Source organism: Talpa occidentalis, unplaced genomic scaffold (assembly GCF_014898055.3).
Source record: "Talpa occidentalis isolate TD23 unplaced genomic scaffold, MPIMG_talOcc4v2.1 talOcc4.13, whole genome shotgun sequence".
Lineage (NCBI taxonomy): Eukaryota > Metazoa > Chordata > Mammalia > Eulipotyphla > Talpidae > Talpa > Talpa occidentalis.
The window spans coordinates 82,646,248-82,673,377 of record NW_023601322.1 but is presented as its reverse complement, the minus strand read 5'-3'; the positions used below and the strand labels follow the sequence as shown (position 1 = coordinate 82,673,377).

Here is a 27,130-nt window from a genome sequence, read left to right as displayed (position 1 = left end):
ATTACCTGTCTCCTACACAGAAACTAATTATACTCTTTGTATGTTATATGTATAAATACATATAACTAAATCCATTAGTTATCAACTTGATGATTTATTATTTATTAATTCACTTTAAATCAGAAATTGAAACTTGCAGAGTTAATCTTAGACATTAAAAAAATCTGATAAATCCATCTATTTTTCTTTTAATTCAGAAAATGCTATCACAGGTCTTTGAATACTTTCTTTAAAATTCCAACTTTCAAATTGTAGTGTGAAATTTGGAGAACAACACTGCCATCCAGGGGATGAAGGATTAAAAGTGCAGAGCCAGAGACACAATGCACAGGTTCTCAGCTGAATTGAAACACTTGGTTGTGTTATAAGGTGAATTATTAATAATAGTTTCAATACTAGGGAATATAAATGACATGCTTTAAAACCATGGCAGGCTTCCCCATGATAACTTCTCTCTCACCCACTCATTCAAGAAAGAAAACCATTATACCAGTACCAGCCCATATATTTCTATTTTAAAAAACAATTTTGGGCCTCCCCTGGTTGAGTGCAGCACTCTAAAACTGTCCGCAGCCGCTGCAGTGCCAGTTCAATCCCACCCGGCTGGCGAGCGTCCCACATGGTGCGGCAGACCTCTCCTGTCTTGCCCGCTGCTCCCCTCAGCAGTGTATTTCATCAGTCTGCCTGTTCTGTTCCCTGCTCAGTCTCTTGTGAATCCTCTCACTCTCCTGCACATCTGGCCTGTACCCCAGTTCTTGTACAAATAAATAAATAAATAAATAAATAAATAAATAAATAAATAAATGAAAACAATTTTATTGAGGTATGATTGATATACAAAAACCTATGGTGTTGTACATAATTACTATACACAACTTTGTGAGTTTGAAAATAAGTATACAACATGAAACTGTCACCACTATCTATGCTATTAGCCTATTCATCACCTCCAAAAGTTTCTTACTCCTTTTTATTATTACTGTTGTTATTTAGATGATCAAAACAACACAAACTTTATCCTCTTAGCAAATTTTTACATATACAATAAAGTATAGTTATTTTATGGGCACTATACTGTACAGCAGATCCCTAGGACTTACTCCTTTTAGATAACTGAAATTTTGTAACCCTTTAATTAAAACTTCCCCATCTCCCTTCCCCTATTCTCTGGCAACCACCATTCTACTCTGATACAACGATTTGACTGCTTTAGATTCCTAATATAAGTGGCACTACGGAGTATTTGTCTACACCAAACAAAGCATAATAAGGGAAAATAATATTCAACTGTTTGCGTAAATATTTTTAATCTAATCATCCAGTAGTGGACATTTAGGTTTGCTTACGTGACTTGTCTATTATGAATAATGACACAATAAACATTGGAAGTATAAATATTTTTTTTCAAGATTCTGATTTCAATTCCTTTGGCTGTATAACCAGAAGTGGGATACAGAAGTGGTATTTTTGGTCATATGGGGTTCAGTTAGTTGTTTTTAGAACCCTTGTAATTTTTTCCCACAGTGGTTTTATCAATTTACATTTCCACATTGTACAAGGATTCCCTTTTCTCCACATCCTCAACTATACTATTTACATTAATATTTTGTTTGGTTGATTATGGCTCTCTCAGTGAAGTGATATTGTGGTTTTGATGTTTCCTGGAGAGTTTTTGACATTGAACTTTTTTTATACACCTGATAGTGATTTGTATGTCTTCTTTGGATAAATACCTTTGTCCATTTTTAACTTGGATTATTTGATATTTTTCTATTGAATTATACAAGTTCCTTATATATAGATTGAACATTAACCCTTTTTCAGATATAGGGTTGGGAAATATATTGAATCATTCTGTAGGTTGACTTTTCATCTTGCTTATGGTTTCTTCACTTGTGCATCTTTTTAGTTTGATGCAATACTGTTCACCTATGTTTGCATTTGTTGCTTGAGTTTTTTTTTTTTAAGATTTATTTACTTATGTATACAAGAACTGGGGTACAGGCCAGAGGTGTAGAGGTGAGAGGATTCATCAGACACAGAGTGGGGAACAGAAAAGGCAGATTGACTGAAATACATTGCTGAAAGGAGTAGCAGGCAAGTCAGGAGAGGTCTGCTGTGCCATGTGGGTAGCTCCCTGGCCAGGGATCGAACTTATGGTGCAATGGCTGAGGATAGCCTCATAGGTTGCATCTTAACCACTTGAGCCACCAAGGAGGCCCCTGTTGCTTCAGGTTTTTGATGTCATATACAAGAAATAATTGCCAACATCAATGTCAATAAACTTTTACTGCTTGCTTCTAGAATATATGTGCATAGTCCAATTGGGTAAGAGTCCAATTTCATTCTATTGCATGTATTCAGATTTTACATTATTTATTGAAAAGACTACTCTTTCCCCCACTGGGTATTCTTAGTATCCTCTATTTCTAGACTATTCAGTTTCATTGGTATATCTCTCTATTTTTATGCCAAGCTATATTGTGATTATCATACTTTTATAATACATTTTATAAAAAGGAAGTAGATGCTTGCAGCTCTGTTCTTGCTCAAAATTGCTTTGGTTATTCTGAGGTCTTTGTGGTTTCTTTATACTTAGGATTGTTTTTTACTTTTTCTGTTAAAAATGCCATTGGGATTTTGATAGGTAATCTATAGATTTTGTTGAATCTATAGATCACTTTAGGAAGTATAGACATTAACCAATTTTAGTTTTTCAGTACATAAACATGGTATGTCTATTTTTAGTGTCTGCTTTCTTTCTTTCATCAGTGTTTTATAATCATCAGTTACAAATTCCTCAGCTCCTTGATTACATTTTTAAGTATTTTATTCTGTCTGCTGTCATTGTAAATGGGAATTTCTTCTTAATTTCCATTTTGCATAGTTCATTTTAAGTGTATAGAATTATGACAGAATTGTTTGATTTTTTTTATCCTGCAAGCTTACTGAATTTGTATATTAGCAACTTCTAACATTATTTTTGTACATGTGTGTGGGACTTTGGAGATATTTTACATATCATTATGTCATCTGCAGAACTAATTTTACTTCTTTTCTAATTTGGATGTCATTTATTTACTTTTCTTGCCAAATTGTTCTGGCTAGGACTTCCAGTACTACCTTGAGGTGGTAAAAGTGGGCATCTTTTTCTCCATCTTGATGAGAAGGAAATCTGTCAACTTCCACCATTAAGTCTGATGGATACCTGAAGGTCTGATATATATGATCTTTTTCATGTTGAGGTACATGTCTTCTATACCTAATTTGTTGAGAGTTTTCATCATGAAAGGTTGCTGAGTTTCTCTTGTTCATGTATTTTCCTGATTCTGTTTGGGTTTATATTGCTTTTATCTTTTAGCTCGCTGAGCTTCTGAAAGACAATTATTTTGAATTATTTCTTAGAAAATACATAGATATCTATTTCTCTAGGGTCAGTTACTAGAGCTTTATTTTGTTCCTTTGGTGGTATCAAGTTTATCTGATTTTTTTGTGAGCCTATTAACGCTGCATCACTGACTGCACATTTGAAGAGGCAATCACCTCTAGAAGACCTTCTAGACTGGCTCCAACAGGGAAAGTCATTCACCAGTCAGTCTGGTGAGAGATTCAGAGTCCTCAGGTCAGATAGTTAGGGGATCTCTGGATGGTGGGTTGTACAGATGGTGAGGTCCACAGAAGAGCAGGCCCACTGTTAGTTCTTCAGGGCAATGTACCTGGTGCTAAAACCTGCAGGCAGATAGGCCTGTTGCTAGGTCCATACCCATACCCCTCTAACAAGTACAATAAAATTAGAATACATGTGAGGAAAATACTTAAAATGGGGGAAACATGATCAAAGCAATAGGAATGAAAAAGGCAAATGATAAAATTCAGCAACAATTTCTACTCATATAAAAGATGATCAAAGAAAACTACTTGAAATGTATTATAATACATTATGAACGTATTATAATGTATTAAAATGTATTATAATGTATAATAAGTAAAAATAGGATTTCAAATGATAAAATATTAATTCCTGAACAAGCTAGACATACTGGCACTTGTTATTACTTATCAGTGTTTTGAAGTTGTAGTAATCTAGTAAGACAATGAATTAATGGGTATAAATACTGAAAGCAGATGTAATTCTCTTTCTAACAATATTGTGGTATACCTTCAAAAGATTCCTTGCTCAAAAATAAAACCCATAAAGTTAAGTGATTGTATAACATGTGTAGCAAAAATAAATTATAGCTTATATATATTCTGGCACTATCCTCTAATACAGGCAGAAATGAGAGAACATATACCACTCAAAAGTACAGCAAAACCCATGAGAACATATTGTATATTTTATTTGTTTTAAAAGTTTATGCTGGCATATGGTGCAAATTTAAAAGCTACAGAAGGTTTAAAAAAAAAAAAAAACAACTTTTCCCATGTTCCTGAGCCACTGACTTCCCCTTCAGGGAACAAAGATCCTACACAGGACCTCCCTGGTGGCGCAAGGGGTTAAGCACAGCACTGTGAAGCTATCCACAGCCTCTCAGCATGAGTTCAATCCCCGGCCAGGGAGCTACCCACATGGCGCAGCAGACCTCTCATTTGCTGCTCCCCTCAGCAGAGTGTTTCAGTCAGTCTGCCTGTTCTGTTCCCCACTCTCGTGAATCGTCTCAGTCCCCACACCTCTGGCCTCTACCCTAGTTCTCGTATGCATAAATAAATAAATCTTTAACAAAAAAATCCCACACCATTAAGTAAATGTGATGTGTATGTATACATCCTTCCTCCAGACACACACAAACAACAGCATGCTATAGTATAAGACCATTTGATTTATTCCCTAAACAATGTATTATGAAGAGCCTCCCATTCCAGCAAATAAAAAGCTGATCATTTTTCTTGATGTATCCATTAATTCCATTAGTTATGTGTCAATGGGAAGTTGCTCCAATCTTTTGCTATTACAAACACTTATTTAAAGAATAGCCTTGTATATGCATCATTAATTCATACCAATATAACTGTAGTGTATTCTCTTAGAAGTAGAATTTCTAGTTCAATGATAAGCACATTAATTTTTTTGAGGTGTGACTGATACACACGAAACTGCACGTAATTAAAGTGTACTGTTTACCCCTGTTTTGATGTATACAGTGTGATACCAAGGACCAAGTAAAGATAATGAACATCTCAATAACCACACAATATTCCTTCATGATCTTTTGTAATTTCTCCCTTCCAGCATTCCATCTTCCATGCCCTTTGTCCATGGGAAAACACTCATCTATCTTTTGTCTACACATTAGCAATTCCTAGAATTTCACATAAAGAATAATACATTATGTAGGTCTTTTGTGTAGTTTCTCTCAGCATAGTTATAGTGAAATTCATCCATATTGTAGTGTGTACTATTTTTATGTGTGAGTGGTAGTCCATTATGTGTGTTTACTACAATTTATTCCTATACCCACTAAATGGAAATTTGAGTTGTTTCTACATTGTGGTTATTACAAATAAAGCTTCTCTGAACATTAATGTGCAAGTCTTTATATGACATGTGTTTTCATTTCTTTATTGATGTAGGAGGGTAAGATTTAGATCATATGGTTGGTGGATGTGTAATTTAAGAAATTATCATGTTACCCTCATACATATGCTTGAAAGTTCCAGTTGCTTAACATCCTCCCCAGCACTATTTAATTACTTAATTCTAACTGTTCTAATAGGCCTATAGCAATATCCTATTGTGGTTTTAATTTGTGTTTCCCTGAGGATGATGTTGAACTTATTTTTTCACGTGCTTCTTATGCATACAAGAACTGGGGTACAGGCCAGAGGTGTGGGAGGATTCACCAGAGACAGAGTGGGGAGCAGATCAGGCAGACTGATGGAAATACACTGCTGAGGGGAGCAGCAGACGAGTCAAGAGAGGTCTGCTGTGCCATGTGGGTAGCTCCCTTGCCAGGGATTGAACTCGCACTGCAGTGGCTGTGGCCTAGCTTCATAGGTTGCACCACCAGAGAGGCCCTCCATATCATTTTAGGTGAAGTAGCTATTTAACCTTTTGACAATTTTTTTTTTTAATTGGGGGAGTGTGTGTGTGTTTGTGTGTGTGTGTGTGTGTGTATATTTAACGAGTTTGGAGCATTCTTTATATACTCTAGATAAAATCTTTTATAAAACAAGGTATTTTCCCATGTTGCCTCTCCATGTGTGATTATTCTTTTTACTCTCTTAACAGTATATTTTGAAGAGGAGACATTTTAATGTCGATCAGTCAATTTATTAATGTATTTTATATGGATTCTGCTTTTGTTCTGGAAAAAAAAAATGTTCTGCTTTTGTTAGGCAAAATTTTTTTGCCTAAAGCTAATACACACTACAGTATGTTTTGTCCTGTTTTCTTCCATAAGTTTTATTTTTATATTTTCTCTCTAGGTGTGTGATCCACTTTAAGATGTTTTCCTTGTATTTATTGTGAGATGTGAGTCAAAGTTAATTTTTTTTCAAATGGTTATCTAATTACTTTTTTTTCAATTTTTGAAGTCTACCTTTTCTTTACCAAATTATCTGCAATTTTGTTGAAAACAGGTTGTCTGTATGTACATGTATGTCTATTTCTTAATTCTGATCTTACTGCTAAATACTCAGATTTAGTTGTAATCTAAAAAATATATCACCACAATTTTTAAAAGTAAATAATGGCAGAAATGGTAGATCCTGGGCAAGTGAGATAAGAAAATGCTTACTTCTGAGGTAATTTTTTCTTTTCATGTAAAATGGGGTTTATTGCCTGAATTGTGTCCCCCACTCTGAAATTCATATATTGAAGCTCTAACACCCAATGAGATGGTATATGAAGATAAAGCACTTAGGGATGTAGTTAGGTAAAATACGGTCAGAAAGATGAAGTCCTCATCTGTGAAGACTAGCATTAGAAGAGAAATCAGAGAAGAGAAATCAGAGAAGTCTCTTGCCCAGGGTGTATATTAGGAAAGATATGTGAGGGCACAGCAAGAAGGCAGCCTATTCAAACCAGGAAGAGAAGGCTCACCAGAAACAACCGTGGTGACACCTTCATCATGGACTTCTGGCCTCCACGACTGTGATAAAACAAACGTCTTGTATAAGCTACAGAGTCTAGGTATTTTGTTATGGCAGCCCCAGGAGAAAAACACAGTGGCATGTGAGAAGCTCTTGAGAAACTTGAAATTGGAAAACCTGACTCTCTATTGAACATGTCTGTGTTGACTTACTTCCACTAACTGGAACACTACAATGCAGAGGAAAAAGGCTGCCACAGTCCCTTTGAATGATGATAATTTTTGTTGTTTTACATATCTGACAACATTTTAATTGCTCCAGATCAGTCCTTTGAGAACAGAAGGGGAAAGTGGCTTGATGTGTTGCTTTCTAGAAGAACTTAGAGCTTGCTGAGTACAAATATATTATTACTAGAGGAAATGTGAATAGCTTAATGAGAGTATAGTGTAGAATCACCTCTGAAAACAAGCAAATTAAAATTTAAGATTGTAATATCAAAAAAGGAAGATGGATTAACTTTGAGGTAATATAGCAGAGACAAGTGATTTTACATTAATACAGTCACAATGAAAAACTTGTTGCTTGATAAAAAGAATCCAAGGTTGCTGAGAGTTTATAATATAAAAGAACACTGTATACAAGAAATTTCAAATTAAAGTCAACTATTGTAAATATAACAGTCAACTGTGGATGTGAAAAATTCACTCTGCTGAAGGCTATGGAAAGGATTTTTAAAAGGGATGGATTGAATTTGCTCTGGTCTTTGAAAGTAGCACTTAAGAATGTAGATTTGGCAGAAGGACCATCACAGGCAGTGGAAAGAGCTTGGGTTGACAAAAGCCACCAGAAAAACAAAAAACCAAACCAAACAAAAACAAACACCAAGCCTCAGGAAACTGGTGACTAGAGAAATGAGGTGTTGAAGAACAAGCAGGGTGGAGAAAACCCTACAGAGCCTTTAAAAGCTACAAACTCTATATTTAGATTACATTTTCTGAAGCATTACAGAATCACAGCAACACCATTCTCTGAAAGCAGAAGACACATTTTCTATAAGGCGCTATATTTATCTTTGACACCTTCTTTCCCATGTATTTATGTATGAAGTACCTACTACCCACCTGGGGAGAAAATGTCCCTGTATACTAGGACCTGGGCTCTAATGAAGGAAAGTAAATGAACAAATAACTACTATGATCTATTCATGGCAAAATCTATCTTTATGTGGCACTAGCCAAACAGGAAGTCAGTAGTTAATCCATTTGTGCTCAAATCACACATTAAATTAAAACAATATCAATTCAAATATAAATCTGAGTAACTGTAAATGGAGTACAGAATCAGGGCCTGAACTTTGCTTTCTTCTTGCATGGGGGCTCCTAAGTGAATCTGGCTTAAATATTCTTTCAACAGTCTTGAAATTCTTAACAATCTATGTGCATTTTAGTTTTGGAAGTGAAGTTCAGCAACTGTGGGATAGACGCCAAGGTCTGTCCTTAGGTCAAGTGTGGTTCTGAACTTCACATTTTCCCTGGGAGTTCTCACTTCCCACTCCACTGTGTCTTCCCTGAGTTTTATGGCAGGGGTCCCAAGTACCTGGGAGGGTCTGCACTTGACAATGGAATACCACATAAACTACCAAATTAAACACCCATGACATCTGGAGAAATACTACAAAAGAAAACCTGAATACACTGAAGATCTCAGAGGCCCCCATCCCTATTTGGACCAGCAAGAGCGCAAAACCATTTCCAGAGGTTTAATATCAGAACAAGCTCTGTTCTGTGAAGAAGTCATGTAAGAACCTGATGGCTGTGGGAAAACCACCACTTATAACCAAGGAGTCTGCTAAGGAAGATTTTCACAGTGGGTTCTGGCTTTTGCATCTCCAGGGTGTAGTCTTTAGAAGTTAGGAGAATTATAAAACCCTTAGCCCTCTTCAGCATATAGATCACATACTACTTTAGGGTGAGATTAACTTGGGCAATCGAAAAATCTAAATTTATAAAAGAAAACCAAAATCCTGCCCTCACTCCCATCCCCATCCCATTGAGAATAATTACATTTTTACCATCAAGACTCAACTGTCCTTTTTGTCCTTCTTGAGGTACACTACTCTGTAACAAGGTATATAAATCGAACTCAAATTCCGAATTGAAGAAGTAGTTCCCAGCTTCCTGGGTTGGAATCTTCACCTTGATTACCTAATAAACGCTGCATCTAACCATTTTTTAGACTTCAGTTTAAAACCTGGAAACAACCCAAATGCCCAAAAATAGATGGACTGGATCAAGAAGATGTGGCATATATACACAATGGAATATTATTCAGCAATCAAAAAAGATAAACTCATGCCATTCACAGCAACGTGAATGGAACTAGAAGGAATTACACTCAGTGAAATAAGCCAGAAGGAAAAAGAAAAATATCAGATGGTTTTACTTACAGCAGGAATATAGGGGAACCCAATAAGACATCAGTGTAAAAAATAATAACAGTACAAAACACAACAAAGCAAAAAGGGACAATTATAAATCAGAGACATACTGCAGGGGAGGAGGAGGGAGAGGGATCAGAGGGAGAAAGGAGCACAGGGGACTGAGGTGACGGTGCACAGGTGCCTTGGGGAAGGAAACTCTATGGGGACTACACCTGAGGGGGTGGGGGGAAGCAAATATTGTTTAAAAATGAACAATGATGTAAAAAATAAAAATATTAATATTAAATTAAAAATGGAAAAAAAGAGGAATCTTTTTACCGCTTTTTGAATGAGGGCTCCTGCATTTTCATTTTGCACTGGGACCTGCATTTTATGCAGCCAGTCCCAGCTCCTGCAACAGTGGAGACAGTCCCAGCCCTTAACTCTGGCCAAGACATTAGACTCCTTTGAAGTCCATTTCCACATCTGTAAGAGAAGAAAAATAGTTCCTATCTCATTGAATTTCCTGAAAAATTTGGAGATAATTGATGCCCCATCATTTGAGTCATGTTAACACTCAAAACTACAAGCGTTACCTTGTAATACATTATCTGAGACTCTCCCTCAGGTCTCCTCTGCCTATAGGCTAGTACTTCCAAAGAGCCATTCTCGCAGGCACCTGCAAAACAAGGTGTATCTTGGTTTTGCTTTAAATGTTCACTATGTAAATTTAAACCTGACGGTGAGCAGGGAAATGAGCCCACGTCTTTTATATATACATATATATATGTATATATATGAGATACCGGAATTGTCAGGCCTAGTGTCCCAGCCAGGAACAGATCCCAGGCTGCAGGGGCAGTGCTGAGTCCCAGCCACTAGGCCACCACGGGATGGTGTCTCACGAAGCCGCAGCAGGAACTTCACAGACTCTCAGGCAAGCAAGCGAGAAGAGGCAGGTTTGTTTAGATTTTGAGGAGAAAAGGAACAGAAATAAAAAGGGACTCCCAGGCCATGAAACCAGGCCTGGGAGGGGCAAGGAAGCCAAAGTGGAGTCGTGTCTCAGGGAATATATATCTTCTTTCCCTAATTATTCTAAAGCTCCACCAGTCTCTTTGTGATTGGTTAGTTCTCGGCTGTTCCACTTAATTTGCTTACTGACCGGGGGATCTTCACATTCCTTATCTAACAGGTTTGTCTTTCCCCCATTTATTGCATCTTTATCTTTATGGCCCAGTCCTCTGGATGAGCATCCCTGCATTGAAGTTAAACAGCTGCCCTTCTAATTTGTCCATAAATTAAACCACTCTCTATTTCTCCAATCTCTGCCTCCCTTTACCACCTGAAGGAAACCAAGGCCAGCTTTAACAATGTTGTCCTTGGATGTTTGTTTTTCCAGGTGGAATTAGTTACATTCCTCTTGCTGCCCTCATCTCTGAAGCCTTCCTGAATTCTCCGAGGTCCCCTCCTGTAGTGTCCCTAAAACTGCCTAATTACCCTAACTCGCCCTGTGTCATATATATATATATATATATATATATATATATATATATATATATATATATATATATATAAAGATGTAAGAATATATGTAAAAAATGTGAGGCTGGAATATAAGGCTGCCTCTAATAATACGTGCCTGTTAGAATCTCAGGAATCTACACAAACGTTAGGTAAAAATTCGGAGCAAAAATTGGCCACTAAAGTGCTCTTTGACCTAACTGGGACCTTAAAATCCAAGGTCTTTAAAAAGTCGGGTCCAGCCTACCAACAAGTACCACCAACAAATCAGCACCTCAGAAGAATTTTCTAAGCGGAACAAAAACAGCCAGCACAGCGTCCAGGCGACAACCCCCCGGACCTGGTTGCTTGTGGAACGCGCACTTCCGGCGCGCGCAATCTAGGCTCCTGAAAAGCGCCCACCGAGGCTTTCTTTGCCTCAAGAATCCCTCGTACTACCCATACGCTGGCGCGAAGGAGAGTGAGTAAGTTTGGCCAAAAGAGGCCACCGTTGGGGGCGGGGTTACGCAGCCGCGTTGTGGCCCACGCAGTTCACGTGCCGGCAACATCTGCGGATGTTCTTCCTGGCGCTAACATGGCTCAGCCTCGGCCTCCGAACCTCAATAACGAGGTGAGCACCGGGGTGTGGCATCTCCGGGACACTTTTAGGGCGCTCGGAACAGCTCCTCTGTGTCCTTCCGACGGCGTGGGGTCTAGCCGGGGAGGTGTAGGGGGCGTGGCTGCAGGCGCTTCTAGCAAGGCTGGGGCGTGTTGTGCGAACTTGCAGCGTGGCGGCGGGGACACCCTGCGGGGTTTTTCTCGCTGAGTGGCTGAAACGAGAGACTTGTCTCTGGCCCTCCTGCCCCGTGAATTTTTGTCTGTGGGTTTTGGGGAAAATTGCTTTATCTCTACAGCCCACTGTCTTTGTAAAACGAGGCTCATGCTAGTACCTGCCTCTCAAAGTGGTTGTGAGAAATTAATTGGAATTTGTAAGTGTTTGCGAAGTGCTGACAGTAAATCCGCGGGACACTTTCCCTGAATTTGACTTTGAGAAGTGCCGGAATGGGATAAATAGCTTCAAAGAAGTTGCTGGTAAGGCTCACTTGGTTCTAAGGATGTACGTGCACTCATCACAGTTCTTCCTCCTGCTACAGGACATTTCTTTGCTTCATTTTACAGCAAAGAAAAAGCTGTTTATGCTTCTCTTCATGTTCTCTTCTCATTGTCTTAAATCTAATCTCATCTTGTTATAGGGCAGCCCCGATATTGAACGGGTTGCCTGGCTGTGGGTCCTCACCCGCATGCTTAAAAGGGACTTATTAATACTCCACTACAGGCACACACAAAAGGTTAATAAAAGGTTTATTTACAAGGGAAAAGGAAATAAGGAAAATGTACAACTCAGGGAGAAAATAGGGAAATAAAGTGTTTAATGTGTCCTACCCGATCCGACGACCTGGAAACCCAAAGGCACTCTCAGAGCTGGCCGGAAGCTGCTAGCTAGTGGAGAGCCAAAATGGGGGACCCCACCCCCCCAAACCCACGTGTCTGCCTTCATACCAACCTGGCTGCTTAACCCCACCCTCAGGTCCCAGCCGCCTTCCCTTTGGTGGTGATGGGATTTGGAGTTCCCAGTGTCTTTGGCTTTGGCCTGGGTGGGGGTGGAGTCCACAAAGCCTGTGTGGAATTAGCTTTAGGACATCCTTTTTCCCCTAACAATCTGACACTTGCCTTCATCATGTCCTCTACGTGTTAATGTTACCAGGCTGCCAGAAGCTCGGGAATCTACACAAACATTAGGTAAAAATTGGGAGCAAAAATTGGCCATCTAATTGGGACCTTAAAAACCAATTAGACTCTACCACTCTTCCTTCCCTTCGATTTTCTCCTTCAATTCAAAGAAGTGTTAAATCATCTGAGGAATTAAGTGAACTGGAAAAGTAAGGGTCAAATGAGAAACCCACAGCGCCAGCAAAGGAAGCGCTTTTATTCTCTTTATTCTGTGGAAGTATGTGTGTACTGTGAGCAAGGCACTGTCATATTATGCAGTTGTGTAAGTCACACTTTCAGTGTTCCAACTTAGAGACTCAGGTAGAATAAGGTAAGCAACAGCCACCTGTAACAGAGAATAAGGTATGATATAGAATAATGACCAGAAAAACTAGTAGTGCCAAAAAATTGCCTAAGAAACCAAAATCAAGTGATGACATTTGCCCTTGGTCTTTAAGGATTTCGCACAGGAGTTGCAGTCATTGATTCAACAAAGTATAAGAAGACCTATAAGTAGGGACACAGTAGTAGTAGAAAAACCGTTGGATGGCATAGGAATGGTTAATTCTCCATGAAGGACTAAAAGTGTGAAATAAGAAGTAAAACTGAAATATATTGCTACCTTACTGTCAGCTTACTAAATCTGAATTTCACTTGGCAGTGAAATACAGAATATTTTGAAGGGAATCTCTGAAGGTGTTTCATTCATAAACTTATGTTATATTTGTGCTAGTTGTACGAAATGTTTGATGTGATTTTTTTTCCCCCCCTGGGCTATAAAAGACCTTAATGAGATGCATGTCCTTAGGAATTTACCAGAAATACAAATGAGCTATCTGTTGAAAAATCAAATGAAATTACTGAGAGTAGTAATAATAGAGTTTACCACTGTTTCTTTAAAGCTTTTTTTCCCCAGCTAATTTCCAGACCTCTTCAAAATAGTTTAGATTTAACATTTAGAAGGTCTTCACTAATTCACTTATGGACTGAATGTTTATTCTTTTTACAGCCAGCATGCTTTCTACTCTGAAGACAATTATTTATCTGATTCTCTCTCTCTCTCTCTCTTGGTATATTTCTGTCGCCTGCAACATATATGTCATATATATTCTATGAATGTTTACTGGATGACTGAATAAACTTTGCAAATCAGGAGGTACAGTATATAATTCCGGCACTAAAGTCATATATATTCTAGTGTGAAGGTAGGGGAGAAGAGGGCAGACAAAAACAAATGATGAAAGGTCACAATTTAAGTTCATAGGGAGTAATACATTGAAATGAAAAACAAATTTGTCTGCATAAAGATTGCTAAACATCCCACAGAAAAGAAGAAGGAAACCAATTAGAAAAAACAAATACAACAGATAAAGGATTAATGTCATTATGATAAAGTAACTCATAAAAGGTAAGAGAAACTGTTGCATAGACATTTCTCCAGAGAAGAAATGTATCTCATAAAAACTTCATATTCACTATTTCAGGTCTTTGCAATACTTTTCCAGCACCACCCTTACCCTAGTCCTCACCACCGCTGTCTTAGTCTAAGTGTATCTCCCACCAGAACTATACTGTCTCTCCCTCTACCCAAACTGCAGCTGGGGCCTCTCTTGTTCCAGGCCTGAGAATGTGCTGTTGTTTGACCTGAAACCAGCCCTTTTCCTCTCATTAGTCCATTTTATGCCTTTTTGTCACTTTTTCAAGAAAACCATTCTTGAGTTTCATTTGCACCTTTTATGTGAAGGTCTTCATATACTTTTCCCTTTAAAATTTATAACAGTGCTTAATGTGTATGAGTGTGAAAGAAATTTTATCCCCTCCACCTGATTGGAAGATTTTGTTTACCATGGTACCCTCACCACCTATCTGTTGAGTGAACAGCTTGAGGCATCGTTTTTATGTTCCTTAATTTAATCTGGATCTTCTTAACTAAGACTCAGAAGTGTATACTAGAATTACTGAAATTTTGCATAAATTGATGTTTATATGTCTATCTCTGTGAGGGAAAGAATCCATAGATTTTATTAGATGTATGAAAATTAATAAATCTTTAGTATTATTTTTGGGATATTGGTACTCATTTATTTGATTGAGATTCTTGTTTTGTAATTTTTAGTAGTTGCTTTTTGTGACCATTTTATTTAGAATATATTTAATTTCTGAGAATGTCTTCTGTGAAAATGAAAACCTGTGTACATAGGCTTCCATTTAGATGATGTTAACTTTTAATTCTTCTACCCCAAATATTCTGTTCTTTTCAAGGTTTTTCCAAGAATAAAAAACTGATATTTGTAGAAGTTCCTGAATCAAGGTTGTTAAAATGTTTTCTTCTGAACTAGTATAAAGTATTACTTTTTTAAAAATAAACCATCACATTTTTCTCCATCTTATGATTATTTGTTGCATGTTTTATCTTTACTAGTACTTTATATGGACTTGAAGAGAAAGAATATTTAACTCACTTAATACAGCAACTTCTCTAACCTCTTGCCATTATACCTCATTGATAGAGGTAATTGGTAAATAATTGTTAGGCAGATGAAAGTGTGGACAGCACAATTTGAGTCACCTAAATGTTCAAATAAATAGGAAAAGTTCCTACTTTTTCCCCTCCTTTTCTGTTGGAACCAGAGAAAATTTCAAAACCATAAGTGAGTAGTTTGGAAACTAGAGCTGTATTTCCTCTGGTCATTTGTTTCTGTAGCAGTTATATGAAAAATCAGAATTAGATGAAACAATCTAATGAAATATTTTAATTCTATAGGAGGTAAAGGGCTTTATAGAAAAGTGCCATTATTTTGTTCTTCATAGAAAATTACCAAGAAAATTGTTGGGTTTTTTAATTTAAAAAATTTTTTAAAGATTTATTTATGCATACAAGAACTGTGGTACAGTCCAGAAGTGCAGGGGGTGAGAGGATTCACCAGAGACAGAGTGGGGAGCAGAACAGGTGGATCTACTGAAATACACTGCTGAGGGGAGCAGCAGGCCAGACAGGAGAGGTCTGCTGCGCCATGTGGGTCAGCTCCCTGGCCAGGGATCGAACTCCTGCTGCAGTGCCCAGTACTGAGACTTAATCCCTTGTGCCACCAGGGAGGCCCAATTTTTTTTTAATTTCCTGTAAAATAATAAAAGTGGGAATTCAGGTGCTAGAGAACAAAGTAGCTTGCCTCCAAATATTGTAAAAGAAAAATGTCAAGAACTGTGTACTTCTGAAATTATTGAATACAAAGCTCCTATTTTGTATTTGAGGATATAGTACTTTTTAATAATTTTTACTGAAGTAGTAAATCAGAGTCCCTCCCTAAGAAGAGAACCATTTCTGTTTGGTTGTTCAAGTATTCTGGGAAGTTTTGCTAGGTGGCAGCATATGCACAATAATGATTACGTTGTAGATAATCACGATTTTTTTTTTTAATTGTTGCTCATTGGAAATAAAAATATAATTCAACAATAAGTCATCACCCAAATAGCCAAATTAAAAGTGTTATCTGTAAAATTTTGACTGCTTTTGTTAACTGTGAAATAGTTTAAACAAATGGGAAATCACATAACAAATGTCAATATTTTGCCATGTTGTAATGCTTAATTCTTCCCACCTTCTTTTTCACTACAGAAGTAATGATGACTCTCATGGTGTGTATTTTCTTTGTTTTTTTCATGATTTTACTACATTCATGTCCAGTGTATAAAAGTGTGTTGTATTTTTTCCACCTTTGCATGTTTGATATCATACCTTATAAATGAGGTATCATACTACAGAAATGATGCTGAAAAGTTAATTTTTTTACCACACATTATTTTCAGGGTTCATCTATGATAATACATGCATATATCTTGCATTGGTTTAAAACACTGCATTGCTTTTGCTTATATATAGTATTTTATTTTATTTTTTTTTAAAGATTTATTTATTTTTATACAAGAACCATGGTACAGGCCAGATGTGCAGGAGGGTGAGAGGATTCACCAGAGACAGAGTGGGGAGCAGAACAGGCAGACTGACGAAATACACTGCTGAGGGGAGCAGCGGGCTAGACAGGAGAGATCTGCTTCACCACGTGGGATTATTGCCGGCCGGCCAGGAATCTAACCCGCGCTGCAGAGGCTGAGGACAGCTTCACAGTGCGGTGCTCAACTGCCTGCACCACCAGGAAGGCCCTCTTATGCAACATCTTATACAAATGCTGTAGTGAATAAGTTTGTGTATAGCCTTTGCTTATTGCTGGAGATGTGGTTTTCTTAACTGATTCCTAGAAATAGGATTTTGACTAGGTGTTGCAAGCTTTTCTTGATTTGGAATATACCATTTTCTATTCCTACCAGCAATGTATGAGAGTGCCTATTTTCTCACAGTCTCATGAACAGAATATGTTGTCTTTTTTTTTTTTGTATGTGCCATTCTGATTGATAGGCAGTGAATATCCAGAAATTTTAAGAAGTACAAATGTACTCAGATTTTTCTTAGTACTGCTAGCTCCCCTAGAATGATAATAGTTCTTAGAATAATTGTTTTCTGGGCCTACCCTGGTGGCACAGCAGTTGAGCGCTGGGCTGCGAGGCTGCCTGCAGCCTCTGCAGCACCGGTTCGATCCCCGGCCACCAGGCGAGGGTCTCACATGGCAGACAGACCTCTCCTGCTGCGCCCTGCTGCTCCCCTCAACACTGTATTTCATCAGTCCGCCTTTTCTGTTCTCCGCTCTGGCTCTGGTGAGTTCTCTCACTCTCCTGTGCTTCTGACAGTACCCAGTGCTTGTATAAATACAAAAATAAATCTTTAAAAAAAAAAATCGTTTTCTAATAATCATGATTTTTTGTTACAGGTTAATTCAAATGGATGGCAAAGGCAGTGCTTTACCAAGAGTTGACTCGCCAGCAAATAGTCAGCTGAGAGTCAATTCAACATAGCACTTAATATTATCTCTAGACCAAAGTTTGCCTTCAGCTGTGTATAACAGAAATTTGCCATCATCATCACCCAATAAGTATAGCTTATCTTCTCAAAAGGAAATTCACTGTGGCTATAATGTTCTAAGAGACTATATAAATGAAAAGATGTGTTTATTAAGAAACATATCTATTGGAGACAGCAACACTTATGTTGTAAAACACATTCTTTAGGTGTCTGCTGACTTGTGGGCTTTAGAATGTAGAATCATAGAAAGGGGTTTTAGTTGCATGATTCAATTTAGGTTATGCTGCAACTGTGCCACTAATTGAACTATTGCATTACAAAATTGAATTTCTTAAGTTTATAGTTGGGTGACCATTTTTGGGAATCTCCCTGACTTGAACTGCTTCAGCTTTTGCTCTTTGTGGTTTGCTTTCCTGTGTTTGTGTCGACTTTTCGCCATAATTCCTCTTCTCTTTTTCTCCATCATGTATGTTAGCTTTTCACTTGATTTACTAATGATCATGTTATTGTGCAGTCTACTGCAAGAGGTAATCCAGGTTATGTTGCTATGTTCAGATTTTACCAGATTAGCCAAGTGTATCTGTGTGCCCGTGTTCTAGGTAACACCACACTTTCAGCACATGTATTTTGTGTATATGTGTCTTTGCGTGTAAGTCTTAACTCATTTTCTTCTAATCTTACAGTATTAATTTGGTTCTTTTGCTACATGGAGGTACTTTTGGGGGGGGGGCTGTGAATTTTAGTGATAATGGCCTATGGATTTATCTTTATTTTTAAAAAAAATATTTATTTATGCATATAAGAACTGGGTTGTAAGCAGAGGTGCGGGCTTGGGTTATGTGTGTGAGAGGGGATTCCCAGAGACAGAGTGGGGAGCAGAATAGGACAGATCTACTGAAATACACTGCTGAGGGGAGCAGCAGGCTAGACCGGAGAGCTCTGCTGCACCACCGTATGGGTGGCTCCCTGGCCAGCTGGGGATCGAACTTGTGCTGCATTGGCTGACAATATCTTGATAGTGCTGTCTTTAACCCCTGTGCCACCAGCGAGACCCCTGGATTTATCTTTAAATTTCTGTTGTTAAACTCCTTCCCCTTGTTTCTTTTCTGTCAGCACGTTTCATTTCCATTATTATGCCTTCTTGCTCCCTCCTTTTTTCCTTGCTCACTTTCTCTTTCCTTATTTCCCTCCCAAACACAATATGCTCCTTTCACATTTTTAACAATCATAGTTCTGTTTGCTTTTGGTTGGAAAACTACCAAAGTGCATTGCCTTCAAGAAGTGCATTGGCCTTCTGATAATATTGGGTGTCTTAGGCCAGTATGTTGACTTTTGGGTTAATTTCTCACTATGTGAGGGACAAATAAACTGACAGCCTTTTAAATCACAAAAGACTTTTGGTAGCTCTTTGTTAAATGTCGAAAAATAAAGTCATATGTTTGGGGAAAGCTATGATTGGGGTGGACAGTGTGAGGCAAAAATTGTACTTCATTATTACATAAAGCGAATATACTTTTAAAAAATACTATCAAATTGTTTTTCTCCCTGTACACAAAATACTGAGAAAGTTAGAAAAGCATTTCCTGGCATTGACTTGCCACTGAGTACATGAAGCATTCCCTTTGCTTTTAGAATTCCCTTATGCAGTAATGACAAACATAGTACTTCTTAAATTGGAATTTTAAAATTGGAGTCTTGCTTTCCCATGATTGGAATGTAACCAGGGTCCAGCTCTGCCCATTGCAATTTATTAGTTAACTTTGGCTAACAGCAGTTAGCTAATGGTATGTAATCATCTCATGCACCTGCAGGGTACAGCATTTAGAAGTATGTGTTAATATATTTTAATGCATAATATATCACTTGCTATTCACTTATTTTTTGAATCATTTAGCTATCAAAAAGATTTATCACAAACTTGTATTATGTCGCTTACGAAAGGTAGCAACTCTTTTTTTCCAATTAAGCCTAGTCTAAGTGATATTTCCTTTCTGCAAGTAAGATTTTTTTCCTAAATGGACCTAACTTTGAAGCAGATTCAAAGTGATAAACATAACTAGTGGGAAAATAACCTGATTTTTCTGCATTCTGTTAATACGTATTTGAAGCAGAGAATGAGCAACTGAGTATTGCTACCTTTTTGATCTTTTATTTAACAAGTATTTGTGAACACTTACCTGCCTAATACCCCCCACTATGCTAGATAATGAGATGCATTGCTGGGGTGAAACCAGATACCTGACCTTCATGAAATTTATAATCTACTGGGAAAAACGACACATTGAAGAATTCACATTCATTCAAAGTTTTTAAAGGGGAATTTTGAATCTCTCAGGTAAGCCAGAAAGGACTTTGAGAAATGTGAATTAAGCCAAAATCAGAAAGAAGTGTTACCACAAGGAGGAAGAGCATTCCTTCTGGAGAAAACATCAGATGTAAAGCCTTGGTGGTAGATGTGAACATGGTGAGGAGGAAAGACTAGAAAAAATTCCCTTGTGCGGTTGGGACCATTGAAGTAAAGGAAAGGTGTGACATCAGGTCTGCCTGTGTGTTTAACTATATCTATATATATATATATATATACACACAGACACACACACACACACACACACACACATATATATTCTGGCAATGTTATGGATAATTGATTAGAGAAGGATAAAAATGATAGGGAATCCAGTTTTGAGTTACTGAGCCAATAGAACTAGCTGATCAAGATAGAAAAAAAAAATGGTGCCATTTGAGAGATAGAGAATAAATAAAAAGGACTGAGTGATAGATTCACTATAAAGAATTAGAAAAATGAGTTGCTGATAATTAGCCCTAGGTTTTCAACTGAATGAGTTGTTCTATACCCTGAAATGTGAAACCCTAGGGAAGTGCTTTGAGGTGATTTTAAACATAGTGAAAACATTTCAAATAGACAGTTGACACACTTGAAACTAAAAGAAATCTCATGAAAGTAGAAATTTTTGAGTCATCTTTGTTTAGGTAGCAAATTAAAGCTGTACACGCTTAAGATTTGTTTAGACTAAAAAAATCATCACTTAAAAAAGAGTTAGCCTAGAACTGCCCTCTTGAACTCTGGCATTTCTTGGTTTTTTTAGAGGTGGATGAGACTTCAAAGAAGACCTAGATGGAATGGCTACAAAGGGAGATGGAAAACCAGACACATATTCTGTCTTAAAAAACAAGGGGAAAGTTTTTTAAGGAGAAACTGGGTAACAGTGTCTAATCCTACTCTGATTTCAATTCAGATGAAGTTTGAAAAATTCCCATTGAGGGGCCTCCCTGGAGGCTCATGGGGTTAAGCACATCACTGTTAAGCTATCAGCAGCCACTGCAGCAAGAGTTCGATCCCCAGCCAGGGAGGTGACCACATGGCACAGCAGACCTCTCCTGTCTGGCCTGCTGCTCCCCTCAGCAGTATATTTCAGTCAGTCTGTCTGTTCTGCTCCCCACTCTGTCTCTGGTGAATCCTCTCATCCCCCACACCTCTGGCCTGTACCCCGGTTCTTTTTTTAAAAAGATTTTATTTATGCATACAAGAACCGGGGTACAGGCCAGGTGTACGGGAGGGTGAGAAGATTCACCAGAGACAGAGCGGGGAACAGAACAGGCAGACCTACTGAAATACACTGCTGAGGAGCACAGCAGGTGAGACAGGAGAGGTCTGCCATGCCATGTGGGTATCTCCCTGGTTGGCCAGGTTCGAACCTGCTCTGCAAGGGCTGCGGACAGCTTCACAGTAATGTGCTCAACCGCCTGTGCCACCAGGGAGACCTGTACCCCAGTTCTTTTATGTATAAATAAATCGTTAAAGAAAAAGAAAAATTCCTGTTGGATTCAGGAATTTTTCAAAATTATCATTGAAGTCCTTTATGACAGATTTTAGTGGACTTGTGGGAATAGAAATCAGATTGTGGTTATGAGATATGCGAATGGAGATAACAAGATATTTTGACTATTTACAAAAACTTGACTCTCTGGCATTTGAAGAGAGAAGAGGGTGCTACTAGTGAATATGTTCTGTCTTGTCCTTAACAACAGTGACTGTTTAAAAATCAGTGCGTAATAAATCCATTTAAGAGATTGAAGGTGCTAGAATAAAGGGACAGTCCTATAGTGAGGGTTTTAGGAAGGCGGAAAAGGATGGTATCAGAAAAGCAGTAAAAAGATTATCTCACATCTGTGTAGTGTTATTTCTGCAACTGCCTTAATAGAGGAGAATGGATAATGTAACTAAATTTGCATTCATGTTATTAGACAAATGATGGTTCCCATCTGAGGGTTATTTTCTCCATGAAATTCAAAGAGAAGAATAAGAAGGTGAGTTGTTTTAGGGTAGCAGACAAATATTTAAAAGTCATTGTAGAGTAATATTTAAAAGTCGTTGTAGAGTAAAGTAATATTACAGTTGCTAGAAAGCATAGGAGCTCATTTGAAGCTAATTAGGATGAATTTATAATCAGTAGACTGTCTCAAGCATTTCCTGGCTGTTGGGGTTGCTTTGATGAACTCAAAATGTTGTTTTCATCCTGGGTTAAGGTTTTGATAACCAGAGGGATAGGGAGTTTAAAGTGTTAGCAGCCTAAACTGGGTAAAAGGAAGACTATGAAAAGGACTAAAACTTTTTGAAAGATCAGTGAGCTGGTCACAGTGAAGTTAAAGATTGCAGTCGATGAAGCTGAGCAAGCTGATGGAAGAACTTGTGGTCTCAGGGTGGAATATATAAGTTAATGATTTTAGAAATGGAGTAGTTATGAGTGATAACGGACTAACGGTACTAACTGTATGATCGTGGAAGTAGGTGACTGAGATGGAGTAGATTAGGTCATTATAAAAGAGGAAGTCAAGAAATGAGACTATAATACTGGATGTCTACATCATTCAGAATGATGGCAAAACTTAAAGTAGAGAAAAATCGAAAGTTGGTTGCCAGTACCTTTAATAGTAGGGGGTGAAAGATAATAATGACTGATAAGAGAAAGCCTAGTGCCATAACCTTGAAGAAACAGGGTAATGGTCATATTGTTGTTTTGGAAAGAATTTGAGGGATTGTGTGTGCCAACAAGAGACAGAAAAGTAAATATTACAAGGTTCCTGTCCTCTATGAACTCATAGACTAGAAAAAGATAGTCACAGGAGCAATTATGAAGATTAGTGCTACCTACAACATAGAGTAAGCCCTGCAAGGGTGGAGTAGTTATCTCTAACTGAAGAAGTCATTGACAGTTTCACTGGAAAAAAATATGTTAACTGAATTTTATATAGTTCCTGAAGGAAAGAAGGGGAATACATTCCAGGATCAGTATAAGATGTATTACTACTAAATCTGATAGATAAAAATAAACTCAAAAATGGCTTCCCTGGTGACCTACGGGTTAAGTCTCAGTGCTGTCACCTCTGCAGCCTGAGCTCGATGCCTGGTCAGGGAGCTACTCACATGCGGTGCAGCAGACCGCTCCTGTCTCACTTGCTGCTCCCTCAGCAGTGTATTTCAGTAGATCTGCCTATTTTGCACCCCGCTGTCTCTGGTGAATCCTCTCACCCTTCCCTTGTCCCACTCCCAACACCTCTGGTCTACACCCCAGTTCTAAGCAAAATAAATAAATAAATATATGTGTGTGTGTGTGTATGTATATATATATATATATATATATATATAAATAAAACTCAAAATGATTAGCATCCCACTATATTAATACTGTTACATAGTTCTTTATAGTGAGAGAATTCCTATTTTGACGAATATATTTTTTTGTTTGTTCTTAGCTACTTTTCTGTTGTGGGATGACATAAAGTGTGTGCATGTGTGTGCGTACGTGTGTGCTTGAAATAATTTATTAAAAATAAATGCAGAGAATGCTTAATAAGTAAAATGTAGTCACTTTCACACATTTTCTTTTCTTAATACAAACTCTTTCAGTGGATTAAATTTCTACCATTACTCTTATTTTAAGATTTAAGAATGCAAAGGTGAATATGATGGTTTCTGATCAGGGAACTCACAGTTTATTATGTTCCAGGCTTAAAATACTAAACACTGGGAATACTGTAACTTTTTAAAAAATTGTTACTTTCTCTTAGTTCTCAGACACATTTTTAGAATGTTGATTCATTCCTTTCACTGTTTGTGGAAGAAGTTTGATTTCATCAGACTTAATATAGTTAAATAAAAATTTGGTTAAAGTTGTAGACTAAGTTGATGATATTTAGACTTAAGTTTGTTTCTTTCTTGAATTAACAGCTTTTCTACTTTTGGTTTTATTTCTCAAAGGTTGTGAAGATGAGAAAAGACGTGAAGAGAATCCGAGTTTTGGTTATCCGAAAACTTGTCAGGAGTGTTTCCAGACTGAAGTCAAAAAAGTTAGTCATTTAAAGTAATGGTCCTGTGACTAATATGTCAGTTATTTTTGTTCAGTATTTACAAAACTTGAGGGTGGGACCTAGAGGAATAATTAAATGTCTCTCTGATACAGCACTTTGTTAAAGTAAAGAGGATCTGAGTGTACTAGAATGTGCTGTGTCAGCATGTCTTTCTGTGGTGTGTGCCTGATAATCCCTTGAGAGATGTGAATTCTTATGTTTTTTCAAAACTCATTTTGGTCGTTCTGACCATAACTTAAATCATGTATGAAGATTTTATATTACTCTGTCCCTTCAATTGATAATTAAGTTGAAATCTTCAGTATCTTGTGAAAGCGTTTATTAAAATATAGTATTCTGATTTTTAATTTTTTTTTAATTATGTGAATTATCTATGAAATTATGTGACTTATATGTGAAAAATTGAATTTTTAGTATCACTACCGTTAAAAATAAGTATAATTTTTATACTTTGGGCATGAATACAGTCGTCAGGTGTTTTGTTCCTGATTAATTTCTTTCTCTTGTAAATGTTTCAGGAGATTGAGCTGCCTGATATAGTCATACATTTAGAATCTTTAAGTATTTCTTTAATTCCGCAGAATAAATTTTGCTCTAATAAAATTTTATGTAACCTTTAATAGTAGCTTATGAAATGTTTATTTTATTAATAAAACATACTATCAATTGAGTGATTAAAAACAGTTATTTGGCTTTCCCGTTAAGGAATTAGAAGGCATATTATCTATCAGTGATACAGTCATGTATGTAATGCTGGGACAATATGTATTTTTGCCAAAAGGATTTGTTGATGAGATTGAAGTATGTGTTAGGCAGAGGGGAAGAGTAGTTCAGGATGACTAGGTGCTTGGTTTTTAGAAATTTATTGTGCTTTTTTAAAAGAAATGAATTATCTTCATTATGATATGAGTCTCAAATTAATGTTTTTCCTGACTGCATGTTGTAATGTGTTTTTTGCAGGGGTACTGAAGATGCGCTGTCCAAAAACCAAAGACGGGCACAAAGATTGCTTGAAGAAATTCATGCCATGAAGGTAAGAACATGTGTGTATGTGTGTTTTCTTTCTGTCAGCCTGTAAAATGTGTGTGATGTTACTTATTTGAGGAGCTGTGTCTGTGTGTGTGTGTGTGTGTGATGTTGCTTCTTTGAATATTATTGTGAGCTGACAAAGAATTATTTGTGTGGGTCTGTTTGGTGAAGAATGCAGTACATTTAGAAAATTGTAATATGTTTAAACTTTGTATTTTTCCATGTTTTTTACTGAATTTTGTGAAAGTGCTAGACAAATTTGAGTTAAAACTGCCAGGCTAAACTCATTGATGTTTAATAATATCTCGTGCCTAAGTTTTTTTTTGTTTTTACTGTAACTTAAGGCATAGTCTACGTTGAGTTCAGGAATTAAAGTGTTCATACTATTTGGTAATGTAGATGGTAATATTGGCAGCTGACATCATGCTTAGCCTATTGCCAACTCAATAAATTTTTGTGTGGTGGTGTCAGCATTTTATTTAGCTCTGTAGTAACTTGAAGTAAAATTAGTATTGGACCAAAATGATGCGTACTTTTGTTTCTTCAGCCAGACTCTTCACTAGCATAATTTTTAGGTCTTCTCACTGCTCTTATTTTGTGGAAACTTTCATTTACCAAATGACATACTATTAAATGTCTGGGAGACTGTTTTATTGCGGAACTTAAACACAACATTTGGTACCAGCAATTATCTTAATTTCAGGGTCATTTCGCATGTATGTTTGACTACTGCATTTTGGTATAACTTTCAAGTTTTGAGATAGAAGAGCAAGAGAATTTTCTAACAGTATCTTAATTGAGTTAGATTATCAAAGCTTCTCATCATTTTTCCCTTTTGCAGGAATGGCAGAATTTTATGGGACAAAGTTATCATAATTAATCTTAGTGGAAATAGACTTAGGACCTGAATCTCATGGTTCTTCTTTGGAGTAGATTTATTTGTTCCTTGTGGGGTGTTTTCATTTGTCATCACCTGTCTCCAGCAAACAGGACTGCAAAATTCATGGAATCCATGTGATAAATCTTTCTTTCTCAAAGATTTAATCCCATTTTAATCCAATCACACAGTCAAATACTCTGGCTCCTAATTTTCATCTGTCACGTTGGTTTGTTTACGCATCACTTTGACTTTCTCCTATACTTTATTTTCCCATGAAATTCCTATAAGAAATAAAATCTTTAGAGATTTTCACTTTGAGGATAATACTAAGATAGAAAGTTATCATTTATCTCTGTCTCTTTCACTTTCTCTTAACCTAAGCCCTTACTAAATTACATTCTTACCTAAAAATTTCCCTGTAATTTCTTCTGAATAGTCATTTTTGTAGTCCTAAATTATTCAGAGGTTTTGAACTGCTATGTAATTGTTGATTTTATTTTACCATGGAAAGGATGCATTATATATATAAGTGCATGTGCAGAGCATGAAGAGTTTCAGAACAAACACCACTCAATCTTCACAATGCTTTTCCTCTAACTCAATGAATTTTATTTAGTTAATTTCAAAGAAAAATTTTCCTGTTTGGTATATGTGTAAAGCTTCCTCCTTAGTTTTCTTACATCTCATCAACAGTAGGAAGTCAGATTCAGTGATAGTTAAACATCATAGGTTCACAAGATAACTGAGTCACCACCATAGATCTTTTTTTGTATTTTTCCTTGTGTTTCATAATACCAATGTAATTGTTGCATCATAGGAAGCTAAATTTCTAAGCCTGTATTCCTTGGATTTATAAAATTAGTAGTATTTGTATTTCTTGAATTCTTGGCAACAATTATGGTGGTCTAGATTAAATGTTCCAACTTCAACTTTTGTAAAGCTGTTTAAAACAAGATTCACTTTAAATGAAATAAAAATAAGTAAAATAGAATAAAAAGAGAACTAGAGACACTGTGTTTGCTTCTCTGTCAGGTTAATTTCACTTCTCATTCATGGCTTTTTTGTATAATTGGCCAGCTTTCTAAAGAAACAAATATATAGGGCATTTTTTAAAATTGAATGGTCATTTGTAATTTTCTAAGGAAATGTTTATCGTGTACATGGGAGTATCAAAGAGTTAGTCACAAAACAGACA

General features: G+C 37.0%; 1 protein-coding gene and 1 long non-coding RNA gene across 3 annotated transcripts in view; one reads left to right on the top strand and one right to left on the bottom strand.

Annotated features, from left to right (window-relative positions):
- Window positions 1-11,275, bottom strand: part of LOC129145646 (uncharacterized) — a 54,321-nt gene extending 43,046 nt beyond the window's left edge. Inside the window, exons 1-3 of the long non-coding RNA XR_008551504.1 lie at window positions 11,247-11,275; window positions 10,048-10,130; window positions 9,791-9,937 (exon numbers count right to left, since the gene is read on the bottom strand). This is a non-coding gene — a long non-coding RNA (uncharacterized LOC129145646). The remainder of the gene's footprint in view (window positions 1-9,790; window positions 9,938-10,047; window positions 10,131-11,246) is intronic.
- Window positions 11,276-11,366: 91 nt separating this feature from the next.
- Window positions 11,367-27,130, top strand: part of SRFBP1 (serum response factor binding protein 1) — a 62,764-nt gene continuing 47,000 nt past the window's right edge. The window contains exons 1-3 of one of the 2 annotated variants that reach the window (XM_054694498.1): window positions 11,367-11,582; window positions 23,917-24,005; window positions 24,987-25,059. In XM_054694498.1, the coding sequence (XP_054550473.1) occupies window positions 11,547-11,582; window positions 23,917-24,005; window positions 24,987-25,059 (198 nt within the window). In that variant the 5' untranslated portion in view covers window positions 11,367-11,546. The remainder of the gene's footprint in view (window positions 11,583-23,916; window positions 24,006-24,986; window positions 25,060-27,130) is intronic. The other variant, XM_037509467.2, reaches the window with a different exon arrangement.